Source organism: Struthio camelus, chromosome Z (genome assembly GCF_040807025.1).
Source record: "Struthio camelus isolate bStrCam1 chromosome Z, bStrCam1.hap1, whole genome shotgun sequence".
Taxonomy (NCBI): domain Eukaryota; kingdom Metazoa; phylum Chordata; class Aves; order Struthioniformes; family Struthionidae; genus Struthio; species Struthio camelus.
In genome coordinates this window covers 65,106,597-65,121,114 of record NC_090982.1, presented here as the reverse complement: position 1 = coordinate 65,121,114, position 14,518 = coordinate 65,106,597, and the positions used below count along the sequence as shown (strand labels likewise).

Sequence of the window (14,518 nt, the reverse complement as noted above, 5' to 3'; positions counted from 1 at the left end):
TAGTGAACTGTTAGTATGCATTAGCAAAATATATGATCTGAAAGTATTGTGCAAAGGCTCCTAACATCGTAACATTTTAGCATATTTGATTGGTTTTTTGCTGCTCCACTCACAACAGAATAATCAAGAATCATTTCTGAATATGGAGAAGATATTTTTGCTGAGAGTGTTTCTGCTAGCTTTACTTCAGTTGAAAGCCATGGCTCCTCTACTGAGAAAGTGAAGTTTTCTAATAAATATTGAAATAAATTTTAACAGCTGGTTAGTTGTCCTATTATTAAATCCTGGGAAAAATGAAATAGTTGGCAAACGAGACGGTAAGAATTAAAGTCTCTTAGATCTTCTCACCTTGAAAAAGATTCAAACTCATGGAAAACATTACTGAAGTAGTTCAAAGATTCTGCGTGGAAGAATATATGTAAAAAAACAAAAGGATGAGCCATTCAATCAACGATAATTAATAGATCTGCATTGACTATATACATTCTGAGCAAGGTAAGAGTAATAAACCCTTTTAATGGATATTAAATGACTTTCTGAGAATGCCTAAAGAATGTCTCCATTATTACAGAAAAGTTAATTGAAAAATATTTTCCCAAGCTGCCTATCAGTTAAGAATGATTGAATAAGTGAACTCAGTTCAGGAAAGCACCTTTTATTCTCACAGAATCACAGACTATTTGAGGTTGGCAGAGACCTCTAGAGATTTGTCTAGTGTCTGTGCGTTCCCCCAACGCTGCTCGGAGCAGGTTGCTTAGGGCAGCGTCCTGTCAGGTTTGGAATAGCTCCAAGGATGGGAACTCCTTAACATCTCTGGGCAACTAATTCCAGCATTTGACTACCCCCACAGTGTGGAGGGAGGAGGAGTTCTTGTGTTTAAATGGAGAAAAACACCTAGGCCCTCATGCCCTTGACCCTCACCCTAGAGATATGTAGTAGCTCTTGATATACTCTAGGTCTCCTCTGGCTGTACCATTTGTACCCATGTGGAAGAGCAATGGGGGTAATAGTCCGAGGGCTGGCCAAGCCTCAGCAGTCTCTCTGCAATGTCACAGAGCCAACACCTGAGAAAGCAGCAAACCTCCCTAGACAGCAGGTCAGCTTGGCAGATGGGGGCTTCTGTGCCCTGCAGCAGGGAATCTCCTGCTACTGTCACTCACTGCTTCCTCCTGGTGCTCCTGTACAGTTCAGGCTTGGCTGCTTCCTTGGGCGGAGTTGCCAGCCTCTCTGCTGCTAGCAGGGCACTGTACCTTGCCTGTAGTTGCAGATGTGGAGATCACAAGCTTCCAGCCTTTGACATCAAGAGGGTCTACGTTTCCTGACCTGATAAGCACAGACTTGGCTGTTCCTTCTTTTGTACAGTAGGGGCTTTAGGCTCTTGTATCTGCAGGGTCTCAGAGAAGATTTCTATGACACAAGCAGAGGCGCTTTAACTTTTTTTCAAATTAAAGTTAAAAATAAAGAGATTTTCCATTACGACAGTGAAGGTAACTAGAGTAGGGGAGAAAAAGAAAAATAAACAAAAAAAGCCTCATTCATATTCTGTAAACATTGTAACTGGAGTGGGAGAGAGGGTTATGCATGTGAGACTTCTTAAGTTGCTTTTCTAATTTAGGATTTAGGAATGTTTAGGATTCTTGAATTTGTTTAGGATGCTTGAATATCATGCAGTTGTATTTTTGTCAAGATATTGGCTATGCATTTTCTCTTCTGCAACTTTTTTTTTTTTGGTAACAAATGAGGCATCTGTGCACATTCCATTAGGATTGGGTATGAGTTTTTGGCACTGATTTCCACAAGTCAGATGCAATTCCAGCCACAATGTAGTTCCAAAGCCTGGTAATATGAAAGTCCCTACTTATTGTGAGATTAAGGAAATAACCTTGTGCATGTTGCACAACCTTAATAATCTAAAAACTTGGAGGGACAAACTCTATCCGGAGACACATCCATGAATGATTGCTGAAGTCACATAGAGCTGTGCTCACATGTCTGAGGACAGAATGAGTCCTAAGAACCTAAGGGTTAAGTTTCTATGCTGCTTTTCATACCTGTGGGACTGAAATCACTGTCTATGAAAAATTCCTTTTTTCACTTTTGCTTATCCTCTCCCTCTCAGAATTTTAGAGTGTGTCATATCATCTCTGATCTATATATACCTCACACTGGAGAATGGTAGATGAAGACTACAAAAAGACTATCTTTCTCTATTTTTTTTTTTTTAGAACAGCAGCAGGTTGAGAGGGTAGCAGTTGATCAGCAACTGTACAACCATGGCCTTTGTATGTCCCTGCAAAGTTTTCCATTTCAATATTTTGCATGATATCACAGAATCCCCATGGATTTATGGGAGAGATTAAGGAGGTGTACCTCCTCCAACAGTTTTGAACAGCATGTATGCTTCAGGTCATGTAAAGGGGTAACTCCTATGGTTCCTTCAGCCCTCAGCTCTAATCTAAATCATAGCTGCATTTAGTGTTATGCTACTACCTTCTATTGAACTCAGTTACACTGGCTCAGCAAACACGGTCAGCTAGTACAGCAGCTTTTAGACAAATGAAGGACAAAGTTGACTCACTGTTAATACGTGTTTAGTAAATATACCAACAGTCCCTAGGAACAGACTAGCTATAGAGCTTGCTTAAGGGATTCAGCACATGCTGTTCAGTAGTGACAGGTTCCCACATCTATGTAAGCTATGCCTGTAAAGTCAGCTTTCTTTACTTTAAGCATATTAGGTTAGCTTTCTTTAGTTTAGAATAACATAGGCTATACTGCCCCAGAAGGGACTGGCATTGTCTTTGTGTCTGCTCTCCTTAAGAGAACCCTATGGACAGCTGCCCAGGCTGCTTTCAAAGATGGTTGTGTTTATTCTGCGACAGGTAATTATCACATGCTAATTATAAATTAAGCCTCCATTTAGGCTTCACAGCCCTGAGTGCCCCAGCAGTAGCTGAAGCTGAAGTTAAATTCTGCCTTATGTAAATTGCTCAAGACTTCAAATGCTATGATTTTATATCAAATACATGTGCTCTGCCGAAGTAGTTTTTTTTCAGGTTTTTAAGGCTCAGTTTACAGAAGGCTAAAAAAGACTTTTTAAGTTTCTTTCTGTATCTTACCTCATTTGATTTCCATTCCCTACCCCTGGAAGTGCACTAAATACTGTCCAACTCTATCAGGCCTCCCCACTGTCTGCTTTAAAGGTGACTTAGACAGAAGGGACTCCTTTTCCTGATCATTTAATACAGGATTCACTATAACCTGCTTCTGAATTGCAAGTTTTGCTACTGCTGCTTGCAATGAACATTTCCTGGTAACTGCTTTTTGAACCTCAGGTGAAGACCAGGAAATATAATTTATGAAAAGAGTTAGTATTTGCTCTCTATAGCCCAAGATTTGCCTTGTATTGCTTAAAAAAAAAAAAAAAAACTTTTTTTTTGTTTTCAAGGATTACTTACTAATCTACATGAACATCTACGTTGTTAGTGTATTGGTGGTTTAACATTTATTGTTTGCCTTCACAGAATGAAAAGTGTGCTAACCAGGGGATCCTTTTGAACTACACAGCCCCACTGTGTCTGATTTCTGGAGAAACTTTGAAGGAAAGAAGGGGGGAATGTATATATTTAAAATACACAGTATAAAGCACTGTGGTTGCTGATAAATTAGTTCTGTCTTTAGGCATAGTTTGCACCTCTTCTTACATATCATGAATAGGGATAACTAAAGAATAACTTTCCTCTTCCAGGAAAAAGTGTTAATGCATAGTTTTGAGAATTTAATGCAATGACTGTAAAGCCGTTCTCCCAAGCACCTTTATCAAATCTGGGACTGGAGCTCAGTAAAGATGTATTGTTTGGACTGTCAGAAGATTGATGTTGGCCCATTCTTAATGCCCTTGAATGATAAGCTGTCCTGCTACTCTATATCTGGTTCAAACATAAGATGAAGGATGTGGTGTTCATGGTGCAGAGATGTATGAAGACTTCTCCACCTTCCACTCAGAAGACAGAATACCTTTCAGCAATGACCAAGGGATACCATTTAGCTTGCTTTAGTGGTGTAAAGAAAATTTTCAGAAAGGCTCCCAGGCTTGAGCATGAATGCTACTCTGCCTCAGAAGGTACTTCAGAGTTATAACATACCACAAGAATTAACAATCTCCTCACATACATGCTGAAGAAATGAAATGGGTGATGTATTCATGGTCAGAAAAGCAATGCGGAGCTGATTCACTCCCTCCAGCTATTTGAGCTTATTCTTGAGCTTATTGTGGTTTTTTTTATTATTATTATTTTAACTTTTATGAGATCTATAACTAGCTTCTTCATTGGGACTGAAAAAAGTGTCAAGCAATACATGGTGATCTCTGCATCCTATCCCATGAGCTCTGCTTCCCCCCCCCCACCCCCCCAACCTTTTTGCTTCTTTTTAACTCCTACTTTTTGAAGATGGGGCAGAAGGCCGGATGAGGCTGCTGTTCCAGACATTAGTCTTAACATAGGTCTAGAAAGAGGAAAAGGAGAAAAAAACACTAGCCTGAGATGCTTTAACAGAAGAGTCTGCCTCCCTGCTTAGAAGAAAGGTCCCAGCTAAGGGACTGGTACGAAGCCAGTACCTGCACTCTCAGGAGGCGGTTCAGAATGTGCCCAGAGCTAAACCTTCCAAAGGAAAATATTTTACTGTTGAAGTAGACAGGTATCTGTAGGTAGCAGAGATGCCAGAGCTGATCTAGAAGATACTTATGCCAAAAGGAGCAGCCATACTCCCAGGCCTATGGCTTCACCTTCTCCTTTCTATAGTTCACTGTCAATCCAAACATACAAGCATCAATAAATGAAACGCTACCCCTGACTTACCCATGAAGATTCCCTAACAACTGACCTATATTCTCAAAGAAGTCTTACAAAGTTATTATCTTTTTCAGCCTAGATAGCTTCAAGGCTACCTCAGTCCATTCTCAGTTCCGATTTGGGATATGAAGGCCTTAAAAGCTAAAATCTTCACGTCTGAAATAGAAACCTTATTCTTTCAGTGCCAAGATACACAGATCTTTACTTAAGCTAAAGAAAGACTGCAGTTAAATCTTAATCACTAATCACACACATGCATAGTGATCAGTCTCATTGTCATTGGTCAATTTAATTTCAGAAGATAATTTGAACCGTAACTCCAAGTAAAGTCAATGTCACTGGGGCAGATCCCCAGTCGAGTTATAATAAAGCCATCAATAACCTACTCTACTGCTACCCTTTTTGTTTAAATATAGTTAGGATAACAGTTTTCAAGGATTCTTTTTCTAGTATAATTAAATAGCCTTTTACTGAACCAGGCTACCATAGTAAGTGGGAAATTTATCTATATTTTAATTTCTTGTGGGCATATTTTAATTTGCCAGCCGAGTGCTTAGATTTCCTGCCAAATCAGTTTTCTGAGCCAAACCTGACCGAATAAAGGTGTGGTTTTATACTTAGACTCTTAGGTTTAAAATAGGAAGCCCTTCACTTTGCCAGAGGAGAAGAAAACCAACTAACAAGGTACTTACGCCTCGTTCGTGATTAGCCAGATGCGCTGTCCCTACAGCTGCACCTTTCACACATGTGATGGGGCTATCTAACGGCCTCTCCAGCCGCAATCGCCCCAACAGGGCGTTGCGTGCGGTTCCTGGGCAGACGTGCTCCTTTCCTCCGCTATGCGAGTGCCTGCCCCAACCCCCAGGAGCCGGCGGCTGCTCCTCCCCACCGTAGCTGGAAAACACGTGCTTCGCGCCGACCCCGAGGAGGATTTCTGCCCCGGTCTTTCGGGAACTCGGCGCTCCGACCGGGCAGCGCCTCGGTGAAGGAAGGCCGGGGGACGCCGCCGTGGCGGGAGGGGGAAGAACGCGGCCGTTAACGGCCGGGCCGCGCGCGCGGCCCCGCGCCCCTTTCTAGGCGGGGCCGAGGCCCGGCGCTGATCCCGCCCTGGCAGCAGCGGCCCGGCCGCCGGCCGCCACACGTAGGGGGACTCCCCCTCTGACTGCTTCGCTACGAGGAGTTTTCCCTTCGTCTCTTCCAGGGGGGACCCTCACGCCAGAGCTCGGAGTCCCGCCGCGGCCAGTCCGCGCGAGACGGGGGCGCCGGCTGCCTTAACAGCCTCAGCCAGCGCGAGACGAACGGTCGTCCGCGACCACCCGCCGAGAAACACCTCCAGAGAGCAGTCGAGTCCGATGCTAGAGCGTCCGCACGCTGGGACGGACGCTCTGGCAGGCGCCGCGCGCTCCGCTCTGTCGTCAGGTCCGCCTCTTTGGCTGTGTGCAGCACCGCCGCGAGCGGAGAGGCTGTGCGGGCTCCGCCATGATGAACAGCGGAGGAATCGGGGTGCCTCTGGGCTTCCCCTTGGGCCCCACATCTGTAATCCAGGTCACGAATCTGTCCTCGGCAGTAACCAGTGAGCAGATGCGGACTCTCTTCGGCTTCCTGGGAGATATTGAGGAGCTGCGCCTCTATCCCCCGGAGTAAGTGAGGCCTGTGCGGGCCTCCGGAGCTATAGAGACTTGGGAGGAGGAAGAGGCCTAGAGGGGTCGGGAGGGTGGGGAGAAGGGACAAGAAAGAAGGCCCTCCGTGCCATCTTGGATGTGGGCAGCACGAAGGTCTCGTCAACGGGGAGGTCACGTGGTCCCGCCCCCTTTGACTGGGAAGAGCGTTAGGGGAAAGGAGCTTCGCCCGAACTTAAGATGGCGGCCTCGGCCGGAATGGCGGAGCAGCCGCGGCATCTTCCAAGCGGCATGTAGAAACACGGCGGGTTTTGCGGCCTGGTGATGGCGGCCGGGGCTGCGGCCCGCCGGCGGGAGAGTAGTGACACTGAGCCACGGCCCCGCGCCTGCTCCGAGACGGCCCCCAGCGCGCTTCCCGGCCAAGGTCTCTTCCCCCGTTGCCTGAAGATCCCCCGGGAAGGCGTTTCTGGGGCCCTCCTCTCTCTCCGCTCACGTCCCTCCCGAGCGGAGGGAGCCGGGCGCCAGGCCGTGGCCGGCGCCGCTGTGCAGGGGCCGCTGGCACAGGGCGCGCCGGCGGGACCGTCCCTTTTTTTGCTTAAAGCGCTGCTTTCGCCTTCCAGCAAGGGCCGCTCGAGTAGTAACCGGCCTAGCTGCTTAAAAAGTGACGGTACCTGCGTTGTGCTCAGAAATGCCCTCGATAACATGGGTGCAGTAAATCAAAGTCAGTAACGGTCATAAAACGTTGCTCCAAATTGTAGCTGTTCTCGTTATGTCAGCTGCACGCAAGCGATCCGCTCGGATGGGCGATACTGTTATTTTGTGAACATCAAACAGATCATGGCCAACAGAGCATGGAAAAGGGGAGGGGAGGAAAAGAGGCCGATAATTTTTTCTCAGCGCATCCATCGTATTGGGATGTGATATTCAAATGACAGACCTGCTCTTTGGAATTATTTATCTTTTTTTCTTGCAAAAATTAAATAGGGATAGTGTGTGTGGGGGGGAAGTTATTCACATTCAAATACTATTATACAAAGGAAGAGATTCAGAGGAAGAGAATTTAGATTTTTAAAACTAAGTGGCAGAAAGATTGCAACTTCTCTATTTTTATCTGTTAGTAGATTGTACTTGACAAGGATAGTTTGAGGAGCATTCGGAAAGTTTTAATTTGATTTAATATGCATATAAAGCATATTTAACAAGCTGCCATTCATGCAAAGATAGGTTTAAAACAGCCTTAAGAACTTTTTAACAGCCTTTAATAGATTTATGGTGATTTGTATATAGTTTTCTTGATTTTTTTTTTTTTATTTTGGACTCATTCCATATTTGCTTCTCAATAAAATTGTTTTGTTCTGACTATATTGTTTGATATAGCTGATGCATTCATTTTCCACTACTCTATATAGCAGATTTTAAAATAAATAGATATATTATTGACATCCATGTGAAAATTATGTTTGAGTTTACATATAGATTCTTGTATATGCATAATACATCAAAATACCAAAATCCAATATCATAGTAGGGTTTGGTTCAGAAATATCCAATTATAATAGTTTACACATCAGTCCTAAATGATTAATATAGTATTCAGAAATAGTACAGGATAGAGATTACCATTAGTTTCATTTGCAATTTCTTATACATGACTTTTAGAATTATGCATTTGCTTGCTGAATAGTTCTAGACGTTTGACCTTGAAATTAGTACCTTGAAAAAAACTTAAGGATTTCATTTAACTAACTCCCTTGTGAAACAAAAAAGGCATGCTCCATGCTGACTCTCTGAAAATACACTTTAATAATGTTATGATAAATACAGAAGGTAGTGTTTCGTTGGCAAGTTCACTGCTAGCAAAACTGTCATGAGCAAAAAGATTTAGTGTATTTTGTAACTTTCACAATGCATGCTGGATTAGGTATACAATTTATATTTTAAAAAAAACATTTTCTATCACTATTTTTTTTCCTTAGGTATTTAATGATTCAAGGCCTAGAGTTTTTAAATTATTAAATGGGAAATTTGCTTTCTGAGTCAACATCAGACAAAAATTCATGTGCTCCCAGTCTTATCTGTAGAAACATTTTGGTAAGAAATCCAAACTCTTTTGATATGTTTTGTGGCTTGAATTTGGTGACCTCCATGCAACAGGGGGGAGCTTTTCCCTGTGGTCAGGTTTCTAGCTGAAAAACATAATTCAGTAAGTTGAATTAGTGAAATACAGGTCTCATGGATATTGATTACTGAGTGATAAATTTATTTAAATGCTCTTTTTAAATCATTTCGCTCTGAGGCATAAGAAGAAGGTGGCATGGTAGCTTTCAGTCATTCCTGATTATTTATATTATGTAAGTAAGCAGAAACTTTCACCAGCATTGGGGCCCCTTTTGCTAGCTTTATACAGAAAAACATAATTTAAAAATAATTAAAGCCAGCAGTTCTTGTTCCAAGAATAATAATGGTGTAGTATTAAAGGAGTTATTATCATAACTATTTTAAAGGTAAAGCGAGGTGCTGAAAGCAAGCTACATGTTGCATTGTGTAGAACTGTAACCTCTCTGACTATCTGACTCTCTGTGGCGTGTGTTCAGCATACGCCCAAGGTATATTTCTTACAGCCAAGCATGAGTTTGCAGAAGAATTAAGCTGAGTTCTTTTCTATATCCATGACCTTCTGAAAGAATAGGGCATTCAAGGTAGGAGTTTCATGGGAATATTTGTAATCCCATTGCCTTTGGTGGGCCTGTTTACTACTAATGGATGTGAACTTCCGTTCTGTTGGTCATATGCAACAGTTAATAGAATCTATTTCTTCGTTTCTTAGTTGTGATAGCTTTACAGAATCAAAAAAGAGAAGAATAACACAAATTAATAATAGCCTAATTAATGGCTGACTCCCTGTAGATGTGTACAGGTATGATTGAGGGATCAAGGCTATGTTTCCAAACTGTATGTTATGCAAGTTTTTTTTGTTTGATATATATATAGATATAAAATTCAGCATAACAAACTCAAATTTTTCTAATTAAGTATTGTGAGCCTTCTGAATAAATGACACTTGCTACATAAAAGTATAAATTACTGCTCACCTGTTCCAGGTCAGTTATGTTTGTCAGCCTTCTACTTCTTTTTCCCTTGGTCTGCTGAATTCCAGTGCGTAAAATCTGATTGTGTAAAATATTCGTTCTTCTCAATAGCACAACTACTTTTTGTGGTTACCAGTATTGATTATCTTTTATTTAGGTCATTAACTTTCTATAGCTACTAAAATGAAAAAGAAAAATGAAACAAAAGGAACTGTAACTTTTATCCCATAGTATTTCTATACTATTACTGACTGAAAACAAATTAGTCTCACTTCAGTATTCATAACTTAGCTTGGTGAAGAGCATAGAACATTTTGGAAAACTATTCCTCAGAATTTTTTTAAACTTTTTTTTACATATATTATTTCCCACACTTGTAAGACACAACATTACGTGTTAATTTTAGGGTATTTTTTCCACTTATTTCTCTGATATTTTACTCCATCAGAACGATTGAAGATGTACACAGAACCTGATGATCTGATGGTCTGATGTGACCTGATGATCATTTCCAGCTTACAGGAATTTCCTTTGGTAACACTGTGCCATTATAATTGGTTGTGCACCACCCTACTCCTAACTTTGATGAAAAGGGCAAAAGTTTAGGACCTTTAGAGGTAGAAACAAGGGTGGTGTATCTGAAGCCTATAGCTTTTGCATTTCAGTTATTGTAGAACAAAGTGTGGGGCTATGCTGTGCTTAGCGTATTTATATGAACTAGCTTTATGAAGAAGAAACAGTTCCTTTTTACACAGTTTCTACATTTCTCCCATCTCTCATTAATATGTCCCTCAGTTTTATAGGCTACAGCAGAGAATTTCTTTAAGAAGTTAAATATAATTACTTACAGGTTACATTAAATAGAAAACATGTTAATATTAGAGTAGTTTAGACAATCTAATATTATTTCAAGTGTAAAAAGAATGTAAATATAATGAATGTATAAGGAAAATATAGAAGGAAAAGAGGAGACAATTGTAAGGAATGAATTGCATCATATGTTATTTGAGGTTGTGCACTTAAATCTGCCAGTAAAGCTCCTCTAAGCATTCAAAATGTGGAGGGGAAGAGAGAGAGATTTTATTGGTATGCAAGTAAATATGAACCTCCTGCTTTTTTAATGCTTTACATGAAAAGCAGGTTCTTTAAGATGATGCTTCAGAATTCCCAGGAAGCTTCCTGAACCCAGTGATTTTTCACAGCAATATTTCAGGGCTTCAGTTTTAAAGTAGCAGTTTCTTGTCAGCGTCATTTACTTTGTTACCCAAAAGTGATTGGGAGGATTTCTACCCCGCCCCCCACCACCACCTTTTTAATGAATGTTCAGTTAAATTGTGCTATGCTTTTTGTTAAAATTTGTCACTTTGTGTTTTCATTTTCATCTGGTCAAAACTCCTGCAGTATCTTCAGTCACTGCTTATCAGACATCCCTTTAAGAAAAGAATGTGCTTCATACTTGCCATGTTTCTGAAAGAGTTGTTCTTGGTGGGATAGTTTCCACCTTATATTGCTGTCTTGAATGTTAAAGACTTTCACGCTGCAGATAGCAGTAAAAGCTTCTTTACTATTGCCATTATTTTCCAAAGAGGCCCATGTAAACTGTGAGTAGTCCACCTTCTCAGTCAGCATTGAGGGCATTGGAAACTCTTGGCACTGAAGAAATTGTTTCCATGTGGTCGTCATTCTGATTTTAGCTACCTGGCACTGGCATTGACAAGAATCTTTCTTGTTATTGAAGACATATTACCATGAATCATCTTTCAGTGCATCAGATATACCTGTTATAGGTGCCTCTTGTTCGTATTTACCTATTTCTTCACAAGAAAATTTCTGATTTGACTTGATCTGTAGAACTATGTATTGTTCTGCTCTCTTGGAAGATCTCCATTGAAACTTAAAGCTCCTGTTTATAGACTTTGGATGACATCAATGATCAACTACAGATTACGTGGAAGTGGGAAAAGGGTATTAACTGTTATCTACTCATTTCACTCAAGTAGTTTGTATTTGATTATTACCAGGTCTTAAAGAGACTAGCAGATCTTGTCTTTTATCATACTGCATCTATCTGCTGTCTTGATTTTAATGCTCTTGGTCAGTGATGTCAAAAACTTTCCTAAGAAACTTTAACTCCGTGAGATTTTTAACTTTCTCCTTGTAAGACTTGTCTCTTAAGCTGTAAGTGGCTTTCTGTGCTGAAAGACCCCTTCTATTCCATTTCATTTTCAAGCCTTTCAGTTGTCTCTTCTTCCCTGCCCCATAAACAGAGCTTTAACCTTGCAAAGAAGGAAATTCAGAGACCCTGTGAGAATACGCTTTTGTTACTACTTTTATATGGAAGATGCTGAGATACGAAAGTAAGGGTTGATTATATTAAAATCTTTTCAGAAGGTAAGATTTCTGCATTATTGCTTTTAAATTTACCTATATGTACACAGTACTTTTCCCTTTTGCTTATATTGTGAGAAAATAAAATGAGTGAATTGCCTGCAGTTTTTACCAAATTGGGCCTGTTTTCTTCCTGAAGCTAAAGCCTTAAATATTGTAAGGAAAAGTCATAAGCATACCAGCAGATGGCTTGGAAAATTGTGCTTAGGTAAGGTGAAGAAGTCAACAAAACCAAAAAATATTATAATAAATCACAGCCCTTGCAAGTGGATTAATTTGTGGATTGAGAGTTGTTAAATAAAACATCAGGGCCTCAGAGTAGATATGCTACCTCTGTGTAGAAGGGGCTTTAGTGGAGCTTTTCCATGAACTTCAGTAACATTTTGTCATAGAAGTCTCAGGAGAAACTCCTGAAGTTTTGTATGCCTGTGTATAGTCCTGATTTGGCTAGAGATCTGAATTCCCATTTTGGGAATGGAGAATTGCTATCACAGAATGGCTGAGGTTGGAAGGGACCTCTGGAGATCATCTAGTCCAACCCCCCTGCTCAAGCAGGGTCACTTAGAGCGCATTGCCCAGCATCATTTGCAGATGGCTTTTGAATATCTCTGAGGAGGGAGACTCCACAATCTCTCTGGGCAACCTGTTGTTCCAGTGCTCAGTTACCCTCACAGCAAAGTAATCTTTCCTCGTGTTCATACAGAACTTCCTATGTTTCTATCATTGTTTAACAATTGCTCTTGGTCTTTGCAAAACTTTCAGTGCTTACTAAGTTTTCTCAAGTTGACCTACACAGAGTTCATTGAGGAGGTAGCAGGGAGGCATCCTGCAATTGTGAATGCAAAACTGCAGTTCTCTGAGAAACCACACTTGTGTGGTAAGTGAAGCCTAATTTTGAATACACAGTAGGAGCACGAGAGGAAATGCTGTGTTACCTGTTTTGCAGAATACTGCCTAAAACTTCGTCTCTTTGCTTTGTGTGTGTGTTTAATAACCTGAAGTTATTTACATTTCAATTTACAAAATGTACTGTTAAATAAAGTATAAATTTGGTATCTTTCTTTGGCTGCTTAAAATAAGAGTTTTACAAGAACATGCGCTATGGCTTCTCTTTCTCACAGTTCTAAACAAGACACTGCCCTATTCTTATAAATCACTTTGTTTGTAGTGTAGTTGAAACCTGAGGCTGGTTTGCAAGGCATGACAGGTCTTTAGCCTTGGATGTACTCTAGTATGCCAACTACTCATACAAGTTAGAATTGTTTTTCAAAATATTTGGAGGCCCCTGACATCTGTAACCAGATTCTTAGGGGCAGTCATGCTTTTATGCTGTGCTTGTACCCAGTTGAAGTCTGCGTTACAGAGGAACGCTCAGAATTCCATGTGCAGCGATAAGCCTTCCAAGTCTGGCTGTAAGAAGGTTTTTGCAAAGTTAACCATTGAAAATCGTTACTGAGGAACAATTGGATTTTTGCGGAATGAGTTATTGGAAGTAGGAAGACACTGCCTGCATTAGGTGTTGAAAACCTTGCTGTAATTTTGTTTGCCTGTGGATGTTCTGAAATGGTCTTGGAGGACAGTACTCAAAATCACAAAATTGTTTGGACTAATTAGCATTTCTTGGATATTATTCTCTCCTGTGTGATTGCAGTAGAGGTAAGGCCTTTGAGATAAAGCACACAGAGCCTTATTTAAATGCGATCTGTGCACAGTTATTTCAGAATATTTTATTTTGATAGGTTATCTAAGATTATCTGGGTCAATCTAATAAGGCACACGAAGCTAATGATTTTTGTTTTTTTAGAAAAGAAAATTTATGGTGGCAGTAATACAAATCTTTTTGTACAGAGGACCCAAACTGCCTTTGAGGATTTGCTTTCCAAATGGACCAGGCTACTGTGCTCTTTATCTCTTTCCTCCCTTCATGTAGATGCAGCAGTGATGTGCTATTGGCAGAGGCTGTCGTCCCATTGTAATAGAATTTCTCCTCCTCACTGCTTCTCCAGTAAATTGCATGATTAGCTTAATCCTTAGAACAGGAAACATAGGGGAAAAAACACTATGAAAAATACATTTGTAATAGCTGGCTCTATAGATGTTGAAATTTATAAAGATTATTTGTGGGCCTGAACTGCCTTGTCTACAAAACGGAATTATGTTTTTCAGTTAGCAATGATTTAAAAAAAAAATCTAGAGATGATAGAAGTCTTGAATGGTCTGGACCACGGGATCTTTACTGGGAATTTCAGCCATTTGGGTTAAAAAACTAGCCTATGTTTAAAAAAAGAAAAAAAAAACCCACGCTGTTAGAAATCTCATCTTTGCAGTGAGAAAAATCTGACTCTTCAGGATAGGTAAGATTATAAAATATCAGAACATGCTTTTGTCCAAAGCACTCTGGCACAGAGTGCAGGCACAAGAAAACCATTTGGAAGCGAAAGCTGAAAACTCTTTCTGCGGCCAGACAGCTAGCAATCAACAGAATTATTTGTCTAAAGAGAACAAAATATACCAAAAGTGATTTTCAATTGTATGCAACAGTTCTGTGGAGGACTGAGAAAGACACAGC

General features: G+C 40.7%; 1 protein-coding gene across 3 annotated transcripts in view; it reads left to right on the top strand.

The window, feature by feature from the left end:
- The first annotated feature begins 6,209 nt into the window (after positions 1-6,209).
- LOC104146891 (splicing regulatory glutamine/lysine-rich protein 1) overlaps positions 6,210-14,518 on the top strand; it is a 37,134-nt gene continuing 28,825 nt past the window's right edge. For 2 of the 3 annotated variants that reach the window (XM_068927494.1, XM_068927492.1), the window contains exon 1: positions 6,210-6,493. In XM_068927494.1, coding sequence (XP_068783595.1) covers positions 6,333-6,493 — 161 coding nt within the window. In that variant the 5' untranslated portion in view covers positions 6,210-6,332. The remainder of the gene's footprint in view (positions 6,494-14,518) is intronic. The other variant, XM_068927495.1, reaches the window with a different exon arrangement.